Source organism: Rhododendron vialii, chromosome 9a (genome assembly GCF_030253575.1).
Source record: "Rhododendron vialii isolate Sample 1 chromosome 9a, ASM3025357v1".
Lineage (NCBI taxonomy): Eukaryota > Viridiplantae > Streptophyta > Magnoliopsida > Ericales > Ericaceae > Rhododendron > Rhododendron vialii.
Window position 1 is genome coordinate 10,699,716 of NC_080565.1, and position 18,739 is coordinate 10,718,454.

General features: G+C 37.9%; 1 protein-coding gene across 2 annotated transcripts; it reads right to left on the bottom strand.

The window, feature by feature from the left end:
• Positions 1–4,678: 4,678 nt before the first annotated feature.
• LOC131299440 (probable magnesium transporter NIPA2) lies at positions 4,679–15,793 on the bottom strand. 2 transcript variants are annotated; one of them, XM_058324990.1, is made up of 9 exons: positions 15,515–15,793; positions 15,181–15,398; positions 13,495–13,551; positions 9,586–9,676; positions 9,323–9,483; positions 7,653–7,780; positions 7,419–7,556; positions 7,234–7,326; positions 4,679–5,195 (listed from the first exon to the last, which is right to left on the bottom strand). In XM_058324990.1, the coding sequence occupies exons 2-9, from the start codon at positions 15,308–15,310 to the stop codon at positions 5,004–5,006; spliced, it is 990 nt and encodes a 329-aa protein (XP_058180973.1). In that variant the 5' UTR covers positions 15,311–15,398; positions 15,515–15,793; the 3' UTR covers positions 4,679–5,003. The 2 variants fall into 2 exon arrangements, with proteins under 2 accessions (XP_058180973.1, XP_058180974.1); XM_058324991.1 differs by lacking the exons at positions 15,181–15,398; positions 15,515–15,793 and adding an exon at positions 12,463–12,632.
• Between the last annotated feature and the right edge of the window lie 2,946 nt (positions 15,794–18,739).

The following is an 18,739-nucleotide window of genomic DNA, read 5'->3' on the forward strand; positions in this document are numbered from 1 at the left end:
CACATGGTTATCTCTCTTAATTTTATTTTTTTTTGATTTTGTATATTCATTCCCGACCCTTATGCAAAAATATTGCTTCGTCCCTGGTTACCATGGTCTTGTTAATTTATTGCATGTGTTACATTCTAATGAGTGCTGTTGTTTACTTGCAGCATATGCCGATTACGTGGCAGAGCCAAGATTTTAATTCGGAGTGGCACCCAAAATCAACGTGCTTCCTTTCTGTCAGAAAGATAATCTATTACAAAAAGACGACTTTCAAATAAAAAAATAAGTACTTTCATGCATAATTCTTTTAATTTCTTAACACCGCATTAAAGATCTCAGATAGTTCTTTAATTTGGTGTTAAGAAATGTAAGAACTTATGAACTGAATACTTTGGTTTTTTTATCCGAAAATTGCACTTAGTGGACTGTCTTTACAGGGCAAAAGGAGTAGTCAGTATTAAAAAAGTGCCAGTGTTCTAAGGTTAATAATTTATTATACGTACGAAAACAAAGTGAGCAATGACAGGAAACGATATGCCAATATAGTTACAATGTCAAGGAGAAAGAGAGAGGTTGAGAGAGCATTCAGACAAAGGCCTCGCACGGATAATTCAGACACAGATACAGCGGTGCGCCACTTAAGTCCTTCACTGTGATGATGGTAAATGATAGGAATAAAGAATTTAACTCGCGTAGAGAGCTAGAGGTAGTGAATTGGAAATTAAAAACAAAAAAAAAAGTAACGATTTTTTATATTCTAAGCAACCATTGTGTTGTGAATGGAAAATTATATAGTCAATACCTCTTTCAATGTAATCAACTCGAAAGGGGATAAAATTAAAAAGGTAATCAACTAAAAAGGAAAGTATATATATTTACAGGTCAACGCATGACTCCAAAGTTGAAAGCTTGGAAAACCTTATATTTCATTACTGGAGATTTACATATAAGGAAATATCACCTCGTATATTATCAAAGAAAATTGTTCCAACGGCTACGATCTTGACTTAAATTAAAGGCGATCGGGCGGCTAGAGAGGTGCTCTTGTTCGAATGAGAGACATTTTCTGCTCTGTTTTATATCACATTATGATGAATGAGTATAAATGAAGGATCATTTTAATAGATTTCTCCCAAGGGTGGATATCTAGGTCCATATTTATGAATTGAAAGAAGTAATGTAAGGGGAGGATTTTGATACTATTTTAAACCTTACAGAATGCATGTAGGAGTACATTATTTTTAATTAAGTGAAAATATTACTACTTGATATGGATGTGTATGAATATGCAATTAATATAGACAGATCTCATTTACTATAAACCCATATTAATTGGATCTTCAATTCACTCATTCAATAGAATTAATAATACTATCTTCTCTCCAATCAATTAATTTAGAGGTCCACTGGTTAAGTGAGTCCACAAATATCAGGCCCACATATGGGGACAAGAGTACTCACAAGCGCATATAAATAGTGGTTGGTTCATGCGAAGTAGTACACGATCGATCATCTCATAAGAAACATAAAAGTAATCAAGTTTGCCAAGATCATGATCATGAAATCCACAGCCTTCTCCATGTTTTCTTTCGCATTTTTCTTCTGTTTACTTGCTCTCTCAAGGCATGCATCTCTCTCTCTCTCTCTCTCTCTCTCTCTCTCTCTCTCTCTCTCTCTCTCCATATTAAGTAGCAGGCTAGATAGACAATATATATGCTTTAATTGTTGTTACTTGTTTTTTCAGAGGGATTAGCTTTTGCCCTGCTAAGTTGAAATTGCCTGGGTCTTGTGGACCAAATGGAAACTTCGATTGCTTCCTCGAATGGAACTCAAGATGTGGAGCAAGTGGTATGGCTTCGAAGTGCAGATGTGATCCTGCTCCAAGCAATCAACACCTCTGCTCATGCCAAGTAGTTTGTGGCCAATGTAGGACTGGCAAAGCATAAGTACTCAGTCTTTTAAAGGATTTATGGATCTCAGTCTTTTAAAGGATTTATGGATATGCATTGTGAGAAAGCTTTTGTGTTCATACATATGCTAATAAAGATCACCCCTTGTGGCTTGATGCATTTATTTTTTCGATCTCACATTGAATTCACATTGTCATCAGAGCTTTTGTGTTTATAAATGTGTGGTTGTGGAGTGGTCCGGAGTACCACGTGGTGGTGCTCCCGGGTTACTAAATAATTACTCGTGAAACTATGCAATAGTTCGGGAGCACCACCACGTGGTGCTCCGTCCTGACCATTCCACAACAACTTATTCTCGTGGAATTCACGACTAAGTGCATGAACCTCACATAAGTGTGTGGTATAGAGTGGTCCGAAGCACCACGTGACGGTGCTCTCGGACACGTGAATTACTACTCCTGCTTTGGAGTATATCTTTAATTGACTGAATCTTTCTTTGCCGATCTCAAAGGTAAAAAATCAAAATCCATCGTACAGCACGTACATGTACGAGCAATCAGTCTCTCCCTCTATGTTCTTTCTAGTTCTAGGTTGTTATCCAACGTTGTGAAAGAAAAAAAATGACCTACAAACAAACGTGGTAGACACAGCAAAGAAACATCGATCCATCGACCATTCTCTCAACTTTGTTCTTAACCTTCAACCTTTTTTCCAATTCTTCCACTCCTTGGTCTACTTACAAACATCTTGCTAGTTATAGCAATACAGTAATGGTAGTAACACAAGTAATTGTACCTTTCGGTGGTATGTCCGCATTTTTTAGGGAGTGTCTTACTAATGGCTTGTGTTTGGGTAGGAGGGGTGTTATTGCGGTTTCTCGGCAGCCTCTTGTGGGGTCAGGCAGTTTGTGCGATTCGTGGCGTCTGTCGCCGTTTTGTCGTCGCACAGCTGGTGGTGTGCAGCCCTGGTGGCTGTTTGGTTGTGGCAATGGAGGGCGTCGATTTTGAGGTGGGGGTAGTTTTGATTATGTTTAGGTTTTGTTCTAGGGTGGGCTTGGCCTTTTAGGCCTTGCCCTTTTGGGTTTTAGAGCTTTGCTCTTTCGGGTGTATTTGGGCTTGGCCCACTGGTTGTTTTTTATAAGGTTGGATTCTCCTCTTTCTTCCTCAATTTGATGTACTCTTTGTCAAGTTTTCTTAATAAAAATTTGTTTGCCTTAAAAAAAATATTTAGATTCCATAGAATGGAGTAATGTGAGGGTTAATAAGGCCAATAATGGATATTTCAAGTTGTTCCATGGCAAGTATGATCCAATCAAAGGGAGCTGGTTGCGCTTTTTGAATTTGTCTACCCTTCGTCTTGGTGCATCCGCCAACCGTCATTCTATCCAAAAAATTATATTCGTTGTAGGCTGCTGATTCAAAATAACGTCACTCCCCTGCAAGTGCAGGGGAGTGACGTTAATAAAAAAGGGAGTGACAAAATCATTTCTCTCGTTTTATCTCCACGATTGTGAAGATATAGGGTGATTTATACTTTTGTCACCTCAAATACATCAATTGATCCTATTGAATCCTTAAACTATCATAATATTAATCAATGCGCACTTTAAAGTAAGTGGCCCTTAATCTTGAAATACTCATATGCATATCATAATCAATCGATGCCCATTCAGTGTATTAATTAATGGATAACAAATATTGTTTCATTAGTGGGGTCATTACCATCATTTTAGCTGGTAGGTACTGGCGAATAGTGTGTCCCACAACTACGAGCTCAATATAATATTCTTACCCAATATGCCAATATTGTGTCACGAATCATCCAAAAACATGTGGGCCTGTGACTAGACAGCGAGTCGACTCACTAAGCCCTGCTAATCTAATCTAGTTAAGGAATTTCACTGTTCAGGTGATTGACATGCTAACGAGAGCTCAAGTGCACATTTACATAGGAGTACTTGGTATGTTATAGGTACCCATTTGCCTCTCCACTCTGGCAGTCAAGAAGATCGTAACCTCAGCTAAAAAATTGCAAGAGGCCCTTGAAATGTGTGCAGGATTGCATTGCATCGCATATAACTAGGACCCTGTGTTTCATTTGGAGATACGAAAATCATTCGGACAAACCTTTGTGGAAATATAGGGCGTTTTCACTCAGCAATAAGTCGTGGACCATAACTTTTTGGTTTGTCCTTATTAAAAAAAAACCGTGCTTGTAAGTTTTGCTCCAAACTTTTATGTATTATGCATTCGTCTTGACGAAAGGAATCGGAAAAGTAAAAATTAATGACTTTTATACAAATATTTTGAAAAATATTCAAGAAAAACAAAAAGAAAGAATTGGTTTTTCGGGCTTATTCTTAGATATTTCACAAAATATGTGTAAAAATCATAATTTTATTTTTTCGATTCCTTTCATCGAGACGAACGCATAATACACAAAAATTTAGCACAAAACTAACATACGTGATTTTTTTTTTTGAATAAGAACAAAATTAAAAAATTGTGATCCACAACTTAGAGTTCGAATTACGGAATAGTGACAACATATACTAGCAATTTTGTTTATGTAACATGTATACTGTGCAGATCCCAAATGCAAATTTTCAAAACAGAAAAACAAAAAACAAAACGTTAAACCGTGCAGTCAAATCCACCTGAATACACACCCTTGAAAAGTAAGGCTCACAAATCCACCATCAACAAGAGTGGTTAAGCAACATTTCCATGAATTTCTGAGGCTCCATGGAGACTCACAAAAAAATAATAAGAGCGATATCGAGCACAACACTTCGAGTTCTTTAATTTTGTTTCCATGTACTTCTTTCAAAGATCTCCTCGTAACGTTAGACATCACTACCAGACGTATTCACAATCTACGTTTCCGAAAAAAAAATAACGAAAAAAAGAAACTAATGCTAAACAAGTCAAGAGTTCCTACATCAATGAACATCCATGGAATGATTTTCTATTTCTTCTTTACCATTGGCAAACCACATGTTATCGATCTGACCGAGAACATGGTTTCTCCTTTTACATGCTGATAATAAGCATCTTCGGATTTGTCCACATCTCCCCATGGCGAACGTCATTTGCCCAAAACATTTCACAACTCTACTTGTCTTGTACTATGGTGCGCGCTCAAATCTGGTGATGGGTGAAATACAGGGCTTCCCAATGTTGATACCGGATTACTTCCCATATCTTTGGTTTTGTGAAGAAGAAAAGTCCCGGAGAGAATAGTCACAAATCCACACAGTTCAGTTGCAATATCTGTGGCATCTTGAGAGTCCCAATCCTGAATACATATTCAATAATAGGTGGAAATTCTTATTGTGAAGTTCATGTATATTGATTGCACTAACAATGAAATATAAAGAGAAACCTAAGAGTGCGGCTGATGATCAAGTCATAATATTTGCGCCAGAGAAACTGTTTGGATACAAAGCAAGAGAGAAAAAACAGAACAATCATGATTTTGCGAGGAACTGAAGAGGTTCAAATTACACGTCCTGACCAAAGGCAGGATATCAGCTGAGCTTCAGGCTGATAATAGGGCCAAGATGGACTTGAGCAAGGACAAAAGCTACACCCTGAAATGGAGCGATGAATGACTAAGGAAGGACATAAGAGCGAAGTACATATTCTCCATTCTACTAACTCTGAGTTTCCTTCACTTTATGTGTTCACTTTTCACTCACTTTAGCATCGGAGTGTCTGTCCTGCCATCTACTAAAGATAGCATTCATGGTCTCTTACTGTTTGCAGGGCTGGTTTCACCCCCGCCCAATAACTATTTGGAAACAAACAGAAAATGTAGATTTACATGTTTCCTCACTTAATACAGGAAATGAAGCAACCAAATATAAGAAATCAAGGTTTTGAATCCTATACCGTACCGTACCGTACCAGCTGGTACGTACCAGTCTTGACCAAGTGTGGTACCTTACACCTCTAATTTTGTTCCGGCTCAAATACCGGTTGATACTACCGAACAATGCCAGTCAATACCGGTTTACTTTTAAATTTATTTATCTCTTCATCAATACAGAATAGTATTGGTCAGTACCAGTCAATACCTAGCTATTTTTTAATTTATTTTTCTTTTTAACAAATGAATATGTTATACTAAATTCTTTGATGTGGAAAAATAACATAACACAAATAGCAATAAATCTGAAACGGTACCTAAGGTATCTCACTGATGCGTATTGTACCACTAGGAAATCCCGTATTCTAGCCGGTACAGTATTCAGAACCTTGTATGAAGTCATACATTTTAATTATCAAGAAGCTTCAGTTCCATAGCATCAAGGGTAGTTTTACTGGAAAAAGGAATTATGTTCCATTCCTTGCACACCCACCCAAGTCCAATATGTTCAATGTCCTAGCTTTTGGCATGTCTTTTGGATACCAACTTTCTGACTAATATATTTGCTAGTATTAGAATAGAGTTGTGGGGGAAAAGTAGTAGTAGTAGTAGCAGCAGCAGCAGCAGCAATAACTAATAAGCAGTGGACGTGAACTTCAAGATACTGCCAAATTTCTAGGATCTTATTAACGGAACTCAAAGTACAAACAATTAAAGCATAATTCTTATCCAAAATGACTTGGCATAGGCTATTGAAATTCTAATCCACTTATTGCCAGGTCTTTTACTGGTTTTTCCAATTTGTGCAGCGTTGCTTTAATGTATTGTTGTAGGAAAAATTACCAAAACAAGGCATCTACTCAAACTAATTACCAAAAAATGGTGTGATTTGGTCCTCACACTAGTTGCAGTTGGTCCTGACCCTTGTTGACTTGGTCCTCACAAGTTAAGGACCAAGTCCACCACATTTGGTAATTAGTTTAAGTAGATGCCTTGTTTTGGTAATTTTCCCTATGTTGTATCCAAGTGTAGTCTCATGGTAGTATTGAACCCCGAAATGAATTTGTTTTAGCACAACAGGATTTGTTATGGCATGCCCATACGAAGTCTTAGCATGTCTAGACAATGACTATATATTGGGAGCAAGAGCATGAACTTGAGGAATGAAAGGAAAAGGAAAAGATAATGATAAAATAACTGTTCCTCTTTTCCTTTTATTTTCAACTACTCGTTATTTACCTCTCTTTTTCTTTCAAAATTGAGCAAGAATAATAATTTCCCTTATGGGATTTCCATTCCATCTCTTTGAAAAGCTAAACAAAGGAAAATCGCAAGTTTCCTTTTGATTTCTCTCTTTCAACTTCCTTTCCATTTCCGTTCCCTTCCACAAGTTCCACGCACACCCTTAAGCTCATAAGTAGGAAAAGGATAAGCTTTTGAACAGAAAAGATAAGTTCTTAGTCACCTTAAACATGATCATGCTTGCAAAGATGGTGAGGGTCGTAAACATGACGTAGTAGAAAGGAGAAACAACAGCAGTATTAAATGTGTCTAGAGCCTGCAAAGATGAATCGAAAGAACCAGATTACCCACTTTCTATAACGCAGATAAGACAGAATACTTTTTTCTCTAATTTCATGTCAAAGTTACCTTGTTCAAATAGTTGATCTGCAAAATACAACAACCAAGCACAAGTATGGTGAAAAACCATGTTTCAAAGTAGGTAAATTGATTTGATCCTGAAAACGACAGCTTCAGAGCGATTCCCACAGCTTTCACACTCATGACCTACATAAACGAAAGGAAAAAACAAACTAGTTGCGCACAAGAACTACTGAGGGCAGAACTATGGCTAGGAATTTATATAACACATTATCTGCAGACCGTAAGAGAGCCAGTGAGTGAGCAAATTCCGATATAGACAATCAAATGGGATGGCCCATAACGCGGCACAATCATGAAAATGAGGATGACAACGAGAACCAATACTATGCCGGTGTAGACAAGGAAGCCTGTTGATACCACAAGGTTCTTTGTCAGTCCACAAAGTTTGTAGAGGTCCAAATGTAAAGACAGTCTATGAAAGGAGATATATGAGTACTACAATGAACCGACGGTAAACATATTAGTTTCAGATAGTGGCCTTATAGCAGCTTAAGAAGAACTGACCGCGCTGGGAACGGGTGTTGCGGTCAACAGAAACTTAAAACAATCCACAACACCATGGAAAATCAATGATATATGCACTCTTGACTTTCTTGAGCATAATTTGTTGCATTTAACCAATTTCGAGCTTTGCTTTACACAGTGCAAGTGTGAAATAGCATTCAAGGAAAATGAAATCAATAACAAAGCAACCAAGGAAGCAACAACCTGTTCTAAAAGTCGCTAGGACCTAGTCGGGCTGTCGGCCACCTTCGAGCTTCGAGGCCTAGTAATCGGCGATTAATTAGCCCATAGCAATTAGTAATCGGAGATTAATCAGTGCATAGCAATTAGTTGGATAGGCCCCGCCAGCGATTAATCGCCAATTAATTCCAATTTTTAGAACACTGGCAACAACTAAGCAACTTTTCCTACCTCTGAAGTAAAAATTTGCTTCCGTTTTCAACTTTGCATAAAAAACTAGGCAACTTAATAATGATCTTCCCACCCTCTAGCAGTCTACATTATTCCTCTTGTTAGGTGTTCCATAAATTCCAACTATCGGCATGCCCTATACTTCCCCTAAATATGGTTCATACATATTAAATCTGGTAAGCCTTATCAAATAAGGCGGAATCCCAAGCATTTTCAAGATCTCAGAAAACAACATTTATCCAAGGTACATGCATAACTACTTTACAGAACTGAAACAAAACTTCCTTGAAATAACATAGAAATATAACATTGAATCATTCATATATCAATGAGTCTTGAAAGTCACCTTCCAGAAAATATATTGGAAATTCTGTGGTCTGATACTTTGGTCCCAATGCCCTTAGAGCCACATATAATGTTCTGGAAGGTAACTTCCCCAGGAACCACACAATTATGCAGGGGTGGGAACCAGTAATGTACATTGGGGGTGGGAAGGGGGGCAAGGTAAGGGTAACCAAAAAGTAAGCTGATAAAAAACAATCGCATTTTTATAAATAAGCTTTATATAGTAGGAATTGAAGCTTGCGTAGCTAGGAACAAGTGGAGTCATTACATATTTCACTTGGAAATAACATGAAATAGAGAGCCAAAAAAAGTCCTTTTAAAAAACTTAGGGGGCCGTCCTATGTAACTATCAAAATCTCAAGGGGGGAGATAGCCATCCTTAGTCCCTGTCAATGTATCTCTCTAACTTACCAGGCACTAATGGTTCCAGACTACTGATAAATTTTTAGAGATTGTAAAGTAGAACCGAACCAAACCAGACTGAGCCTTGTGTCCCAATCAATTGGGTCGGAGGCTACATGAAACTAATTAGAACGAATAGACTATATGCAAAGTTGAACGAATAGACTAGATTGTAAAGTAGAACGAATAGACTATATTCAACTAATTACATGTCAATTGTTAGATACCTGGTTCAGTGGCAAGGTGCCACACTTCCCTGACAGATTCAATCTTTCTCTCCTGTGGAGCATGCAATACAATAGTGGTAGAGCCCACTAAGCAAAGACAACATCCAACGACTCCAAAGATGTGCAATTTCTCCTCCAAAATAAAATGGGCTAACACTGCACTGCGCAGAAAATTTTGAATAGATTAATAGTTTCATTATGTTATCAGAACCAAAAGATGGCTTCTCTTTTGAATCTTCTACTGCTGCTATCTGACACCATACCTGAAGATAATACTTAGAGCTCCGAGGGGAGTCACGAGAATTGCAGGAGCAAATGCATAAGCAGCAAAATTAGCTATCTCCCCACCAATCACTGTTTGTCATTATAACTCATCAATAATATAAACAGACATATATGATGTTAGACAATTGAATTAGCATCAAACACAAGAAAGATAAAGCCAACGCGTATACTTAAAGAATGAAAATACATCAAGATTATTCTTGAAGAGTCAGTCCTAAAATGGACAAGCTGACCGAGACCTTTTTTCATTTTCGCAGCAAAGAAATCTAGTTCCTCCATCTTTTTCCACCACATTTTCAATAACGACATAGTATATTTATATCCATACGATTTTCCATCCAATCCGATTTGTGTGCCAAGATCTAATTAACTTGTGTGATAAACTTGATTTCTGTAGTCTACACAATTTACAGCACACAACACAACAACATAGAAAGGTAGCATTCTGCTTTCTTAATCATACAATAAATAGCTTTCCTGAATAACATTTAACAGTAAAGAAGACAGGTGATAATAAGACAAACAACTCCATGGTCAATGTTTCTGAAAAAGAGGGGAAGTGTTAAGTGAGGGCAGGTTAGGTGCTTGCACTCCACTCGCCGTACAACTTCAGCCTCTGCCTATGTGCTACATATAGAGTAGATGGGTAAACCCCTGAAAATTGTATAACCCATCTCCCTTGTCCATCCATTCCTTGCCGCACTTCCAATGACAATATGTCAAACGTGGGCTGAGGCAGCTCTTTGTCCAGGCAAATGCCCATCTGTATGTTGATTCACATTGTGAAGGGAAAGATTATCATAAAATTCCCCCCAAAGGACAACGCCAAATTGGAGGTGGTCATTCCCAAACTCATCAGAGACGCCGATCTAATGGAGTTGGTGGCCAAGTTCACACACACTTGCTTTTGGAATTGTAGCATCAGCAAAAACAGTTAATGGGAGTCATGCCGGGGCCAAGTATGGACAAAGGAAGGAGGTCAGTAAGGTGTGGGCTGCAATCAACTACAAAGGAGGCGAGGATGACCATGAGCCTGATAAAGAGACTGAAACCTGTCTTCTTTATGAGAAATGCAAGCGACAATGTTCAGTAATGAGTGTTTACTTCCTCCCCCTCTACTGGGCTCCAAAAATGGAGTATCTGATGCAGATGATGATGGCAACCGAAAGGGAAAAGGAAAGGAAGATGGGATTAGCAATGCCTAGAATATTGGAGACACCGATGGAGATGCTGCTGGCAAGAAGAATGAAGGACAGAAGGCAAGAGTGAAGAAGGTGAAATTCGGAGGGAGGGAAAGCAGAGGAGGGTAGTCTGTTTGGGAAGTTTTTGGAAGGTTGGTTCCATAGGACCATCAGTGTAGAGGCAAGTATGATCTTGGCCAGTGAGACTATGACATTTACGAGGAGTTTGGAAATGGCCTTCCCAGTTTGGCCTTTTCCATGGATGTAGTTTGATGATCGTCTTCCTTTCACAATGTTCTCACGAAGGCATAAGTTAGCCTCTTGGTGGGCTAGAACCCGGACTAACAACACCCTCAGCCCAAGTCTGCAATATTTTTGCCTACAATTGTGGAAAGGGGGAGGTCGCTATGGACAGAAGTATCAGGTGTTTGCAAATATTTTGTCCCATGAGGTCTTCTCATATAGAGGTGGAGATGGGAGTCAGAGAGAGAGAGAGAGAGAGTGGGGTGGGGAGTGGAATGGAATGGAAAAAGACTAAACTACCGTCACTGTATATTGCCACTCAACCCTCGGGTAGAAATACTTCTGTTTTTAGAAAGGGCACTTAGAAATACTTGAACATAGGTCACAATGAAGGAATGTCTGACACCGAAAAAGAAGCTTTTATTAGCTAAAAACTTTCATAGGCTTTCGTAAGGATGGGAGGCAAAACTTCCGTACTTTTTCCTTTACACCCCATTTGATTTTAAGTACTTATATGGAGATTATACAATGCAGGATCACCCGACAAACAGACCTGTATTCATACAATGTAGATTTAGCAACATAGATTGATTTCATCTATTGGCTATCAACATTCCAGAAACTACTAGCCCTTAGCTGTTTTTAAATGATTCTTTATCTAAGAAAATTATTCCCTTAATCAACATGTTGTGTCAATAGAGACCTCTATGGGCCCTAAAAGAGCCCACAATGTACCACTCCCCCATGACATTCCGTTCCCATCCCAGCCTAGTCTGCAAAAAATATTTCAAGAAGTATAGTTCAAGCTTCGCATGATGTTGAATAAGACACGACAGAATTACGAAAACTGCTATTGAAGAAGAATAATCACCCGGGCATGTATTTCCTTTCTCTTGTGAAATAACATTTGAAATCCTCCCAACCACTAGATGCCTCTTCATGAGCATATGCATGTAATGTAGCATGCATATCTCATGTACAACAAGTTATGGATGACGAAAAGAAATCGACACTGGACAAAAAGCACGAATATGGTCTCCATGGGTTTTGTGCGTGATTCATAAATTTATACCGGGGATTTACAAATCCTCTAGCTTTATTATTCTTATAATGTGAGATTGATTCTGAAGCTTGTCAACCCCAAGGTTACCATTAACGATTAACTCATGAAGGAATGCATAGACACAAGAGAGAGTCTTAGTTACACAAAGTGGGAACGAGTGCATGGAAATGAGAGGGTACAAAAGAATATAAGGTAGGTAGTGTCTATTGGAACGTAGATATACATATATACTTACGGAACTAAAGCTACAGACATTCAAAGAAGTACTATATTTTTTGTTTGTTCTAGGTATACATCTTAATAAATATTAATGATTGGTGTCAACTACAATTTCTAGTATCTTAACATTGCTTCATATCTTGTCTTACTTGGTAGCTCTTCTTTTATTCCTTTTGGGATTCATATCCTTGAGATGCTCTATCCTAGTTGCGAATGCACCCGTTTCCTTATGGGAGCAAGGTTCCTAGGAGATTCAGACTCAGGACGCAAGAGCGAGGTCCCGGGATGAATTCTTCACCTCAATATAAGGATCCTGCAACTAAGAGAGGGACCAGTAACTAGAAGAATAATGCACATGAATGAAAACTTTGATTGCCCAAATAAAAAGAAGAATTCCATTCACACAGTATAGAAAATATCTTTATGCTTTCTTACACAATACAATGGAAATGATGTTGACTCATTCAAAATAATCCAGTTGTTTGATTTGGGGTTCCTTCAGCTTATTCTAATTCGCAAAATTGATCCTTAAGTTTGTCAACCACAACTTTCCAAGTGAGCAGTGGCGACTTATCTAATTAAAGAAAGCTCCTCAAAATGTCATAAAAAGAATATTTAAGCATGTTTCTCTGTGAGACCTTTACATCATAAACCAAAGAAACGTTCAGAATCTCCAAATAACAATAAAAGAGGCGATCACCACTAGTCGTCCCCTTAATCTTAGATTTTCTAACCTTCTCATAAGCTTCCCAAGCCTTTAGACGGTCAATCTCTTTCCTAATGAAAAATCAAAACCTTTGATAGGTTGGACACACGTGTTATCCATGTCTAGGTGTTCTTTCAGGGAAGTTACAACTCAGATACATAACAAGTTGTCTCGTCGCAACTAATATTCTTGTACTAGCCCTCATATAAGAGATAAACACATTGTCAATACCTCAATTCATAAGCTTTAACTTAGTCGCAATGAAAACATAAAGAAAGGACTAGAGAGTTTACACTGCTAAAGAAAATTATGATCTGCCCTGTAAAAGAGAAAGACCAAATCTATTTGAATCCCATGATGAAACCTTTGATGATCATGCAGTATTCTATGTGATACATTCAGCAGAAACACACAAGAAAGGGAAGAAAAGCCAAGGACCTAACACGTTCAAGTGGAAAAATAAAGTGATACTTACTCGTTACCATCCCAACCCACCACCAAGGTTCCTTCAAGTAAGAGTGCCCTCCCGAACCTGAACAAAAGGATGTCTTAATTACAACGGCATAAACTTTTACATCAGCAATAACATTTTCATAGTGGATAACTTTGCCAGTTCCACAAAATTAGGTACCCAAGCTCAAATAAGTGCAAAATAATATGTGGACACAAAGGGAAGAGCCAGCACAAAGCCAAATGGACTACCTCACCCTTCCCAAAATCCAGTAACAGATAAAAAGGACAAGCTTGGTCTTCTATGTACTTGCTAACTCAGCACATAAATCAACTTAATCAACCAAATGTCCTAATTCAAAGATGGTGTTTTAGGCCAAAACATTAGAAGACAAAGGTTGGTAGTTCCATTGAGATGGAGCAGCTTAGTTACCAAATTGCGTGGGATGTTTTAGATTCCACTCTCGTTTTAGATATTTTAGATACAGCCTACATGTCATTCTTATTACAGTATATGGGAAAAAATAGTACAAAATAATTTCTTACCAGAATCTTTGTGTGAATCAATGATAGTTCTCTTCAAAAAAAATAAATCAACAATAGTTGACAGTTGTCACTTACACAGTAAACCGCAAAACAAAAAGAAAACGAAAAAATGGCAAGATAGAATGGTAACAAAGATAAAAGAGAAACAATTGCATCAAACGCCAAGTATTTCTCCCCATTACTGAAGGCTCAAAGCTCCAAAGTGATTAGGAACACCAAAATGCAAAATGATTAGTAATGGAAATTATGGAAGTTCTCAGCCTGGAAATTTCTAATTGGGTCTTTAAGTACTTTACATTATTTCAATCCAAATCTTCTCCTATCCATGAGTAAGTCAATAACTAGCAGGCACGTAGTAACCTTTTATCGTTTTTCAAGTCTCTCATGTCGTCATGTCTTATACATTTTTTAGAGATGGTTCACCAATTGAATACAGAAGTTTACGGCACAAGTCTCGTGAGCACTCTTCTGCATGGCTTCCACAAGACCCACCAAAATAGGTCAACCTCAGTCAGCCGATGGGTAACCCGTCTTGCGCAAGTTAACCCAAGTCTTTCGAATGCCTATGAATAAGAAGCATGGCCAAGCGAGAAGGAGATCGTACACTCTATGAGCAAAAACTCTCTCTTATCATCAACTTCCTAAATAACTTCTTTGGTTTCCCACTTGGTTGAGTTTGATCAACCAAGCTCTTCGTCCTCCAGCTGACTTTGCCATACGTGTACCCTCCAGCCATCCCCCAGTGGCCAGCAAGCACCTGGCGATCGCTTCTTTTGCAGGCAGCAGAATTTGCGAAGGATATTAAGGAGGGCAATAGAGTGTTATTAATCCAGTATACCAGTAGTGGCACAAATTTTCCTGCCATCCCTTCGACATATACCAAATCATGTGTTATGACCTGTGAACACCTTGCTGTTTACCACTACATCTTTTGTTAAGTGCGCGCGCACACACACACGGGCATGTATGTACATGGGCTTGTACTTATGGACTAAAGCCCACATTTTTACGAATTTATATGCTGGTCATTATTCTCACATCAACTAAAACCCCATTTAGCATAAACAACTCGACTATTGTCATTAGCCTGAACACAAAAAATTTAATGGAAACGCAACGTGGTCGGGTAAGAAACATAGGGAAAACAAAGAAAGAGAAACTAGACCTGCTCTGATTCCTGATACCCCGGCTTTCTTAAGACCTTTCTTCTTGATAATAAAGCTAGACCCAATGAAGACACTGGAGGAGATGGCCAAAACAAGTCCATGAACATTGTCAGAAGATATTCCCCCCATTTAAACCAAAAAAAAAAAAGGTAGATAGAGGGCTAAGGTGAAAATGATCAAATATCGCCACAACAAATTTGCCCAAATCCCAAAATTCCTGCATCCACCCAAAACAACACAAATCAACGATTACAAAATCACAAAAAAAAGAAAGAAAAAAAAAACCCAATTCTCAAATATAGAAAATAAATAAACATGAGAATCAATAAATACCTTTCTTGCCAAATGGCTAAAGATTTGGCTTCCTCATGTTTAACGGTGGCTGATGTGAGATGGGTACTATGATGCTTAAAATTTTAAAAAGATTCGCAATACGATTTTCCTGGGATTTTTCAGTCTCTCTCTTTCTCTTCCTCAATCTCTCTTTCTTTCTTTCTTTCTCTCTCTCTCCTCTGCAAAATTGTGAGAGAGAGAGAGGGAAGAGAGAGGGAGAGGGGGGGAGCGCAGAGAGAAGGCCAAACGGTATGTCCGTTACATTTGCGTCTCAAATGAAACGAAAGAGTAGAAACATAGGCCACAATTTAATATGCCTCCGCATCCCGCGTTTATGGTTGCAATGCCACCTCATCCCCTCCCCTGACCCTTTTACGCCTATTTCATTTTTCTTAACTACAATTTCACCACGCATGCCATTAAAAATTGAAAAATGATTTGAAAAGACGAAAATGAAAAGAGTGTAATTCGCGTGCTGGGTATAATTCGCGTGATCGCAGCGGAAACGAGGATGATGTTGTGTAAGGGGTGCACAACACAAACCATCTGAGCTATTCATTCGACAATCCAACGGTTTAGATCTCATCTCTACCGTGTAGCATCCGAGCCGTTCCTTGTCAAAATAAAATCTAGACCATTGGATTGCTGAACGAACGGCACCATTTCCGTTTCCAATCGCAGCAATCCAAAAATATTTTCAGTTGATCAGATTTGCTGAAATTATTTTACATGTGAGATACGTTTGCAAGTATGGGCTATCAATTGATATTAACGGTTGTAATTGAACTCGTACTGTCTTCCTGGCAATTGCCTAGAGAGAAGCCCGGTCATTTTTGTATAGTTGCACTTTCTATGCTTTTTTCTCGTTCCAGATTCTTAAATAAGTACTTAAAAAATAAAAATTTATTTTCAAATTTAAAAATAATAGGCTTAGGAAAATAAATTTTTAATTTTTTTTTTTGCAAAGTTTGATAGATCTTATCGATATCTATCAAACAATATCCAAATTGCATATTTTTTTATTTTAGTAAACCTATTATTTTTAAGCTTGAAAATTATAAATAAGTACTTATTTTTTAAGGAAGGCAAAGCAGAACACATGGCCTCGTTCCAAAACACCTTCTTCAAAAATAAGTTCTTATTTTATATTTTCAAACTCAAATATAATATAAATAAAAAATAATTTTTCTATTTTTTTCATTGTTCAAAAGATCTCAATGTGATCTTTCAAACAAGATCCATATTGCATATTTTTAGATTTTAATAAGCTCATTATTTTTGAACTTGAAATTGCCTTCTTAAAAAATACTCCCAACATGTCAACTTTGACATCAACCTTCTAAACTGCCAATTTTCAAAAATTGACCATAAACTTTCAAAATAATTTGACATAAGGATTGGAGAGGGAGAGCTTGATGTCAAATTGCCATACAAGCCTTCAAAATAATTTGAGATCTCTACTTTTGACCTCTCTTGTTGGAGATGCTCTAACTGGTCTAATAGATGTGGTTAACATCGCTTTAGCAAAGTGTTATCATGACATATTTGAATCATTGTATAATCACATCCAACAATTAATGGAATATTTTGGAAGTATGGAAGTAGGTACCATGTACTCTCATGCATTTAACAACGGTTCAAACCTCATTAATTATGACTAACACTACTAATTTTCATTGAGCAAAAAATAAATAACAATAATTTTTTTTGAGGTTTTTCTTTTATTGGGAACTTAGAGGAATATAGCTAGCATTTTTGCTTCACATTAAAGTGTACTTGATGATACTATTTTTGGTTTTGGTGTGTTTAGACTTTCAAAAAGTCTAACTCTACATCCAATTACATACTCTCACTCACAATAAGGGTGGATCCCATACAAACTGGTGTGTAGTGTGTGATGGCTCCATCCTTGTTGTGAGTGAGGGTGTGTAAGTGGGTGTGGAGGTAGAATAATTGTTACACTTTTCACCTATTTTTGTTTGCGAATAGGCCAGTAGCTCTTTGATTAGATGTACAATAGAAATACAAAGGGGTAACCCTATTTGATAACAGTGATAGATGGTTGGAATTCGTAAGGAGATAGGATTAGAATTGGGATTGGTAATGAGAAGGGATTAGTAAGGAGATGAGATTGGTAATGAGTATGTTTGTTTGAGATGAGATTAGATGATAGGATTATTAATATCATGTTTGTTTCACATGGGATAGGATTGATAAGGAGATGAAATTGGTGAGGCTATTTTTGTATTTGTGCATTGGCAATAAGGGGATTGGATTGTTAATACCAAGTGGGAGAGGCCCTTTTCAATCTCCCCTGATACCCATCTTGCTAGTTCTAAGGACTAACCAACTATGGGCTGCCCGCCCGGCGCGTGCTCGAAGAGTCGCCACCTGGATTTTTGAGATAAATGATCCAAGAAACCGAGAACTCGTTTGAAAAAAGGCTTTTGGTCTAGCGATAACATCGAGACTTTGGTTCGGGAGCCACGTTACGAACGAGGAAAGTTTTGTTGAAAAGCACCCCATTCACTCGGTAAAACCAGTCTGTACTAAACATTTTCTAAGGGAAAAAATTTGTACATCTTTTGAAAAATAGAACTCTTTAATAAACAAGTTGGGGGGGGGGAAGGGTCATGGGAAGATATATCACATTGAGGTGCATGTGGTGCTGTCTGTTACAGAATAATAAGAGTATGATGTGGTGAAATGAAATAACTAATCAACGAAATGTCCAGATCAGAACCATTCTCGCGCGGCTTACAATAATGCCGCACACGACGTTATGATATGTCGTGCGGTTTACCTGCTCTGCTAACAGACTATCATCAATACCTAGAACAACGCCCAGTGTGTTATATATCCCGTGCGATGTTCCTTAAAGATGTCAGAAGACACACAACTGCTAATCCGTCTTGGAATAGTACCATCTCTTCAAGCCATGAATGTAGAATAATTTTCAGTGCATTTGATCACTTGAGATGATCAAGAAAACCTCTTTTGGACATAAAACATGGCTTGTAAATATGGTCTTCTTCTGAAAAGTATTGATGACGGTCTTTCAGCAATACAAATAGGCCTGATGAAGAACATCCATGATCCGGACAGCTTAAACAAATAAAGAAAAACTAACGAAAGACCGTACGCCTGAACATACTACGCCGTGCGACACACCAGAACGCCGCGCAGCGTGGTATGTCTAGTATAGTGCATGCTTTTGTTTTCAAA

Excerpts from the sequence above, each read along its gene's own strand:
- LOC131299440 (XM_058324990.1), bottom strand. The coding sequence starts at position 15,310 with ATGGGGGGAATATCTTCTGACAATGTTCATGGACTTGTTTTGGCCATC. Across the intron at positions 7,781-9,322 it reads GCACCTTGCCACTGAACCAG|GCTTCCTTGTCTACACCGGC; the intron begins GTATCTAACAAT and ends TGGTATCAACAG. Across the intron at positions 7,327-7,418 it reads AGATCAACTATTTGAACAAG|GCTCTAGACACATTTAATAC; the intron begins GTAACTTTGACA and ends TCATCTTTGCAG.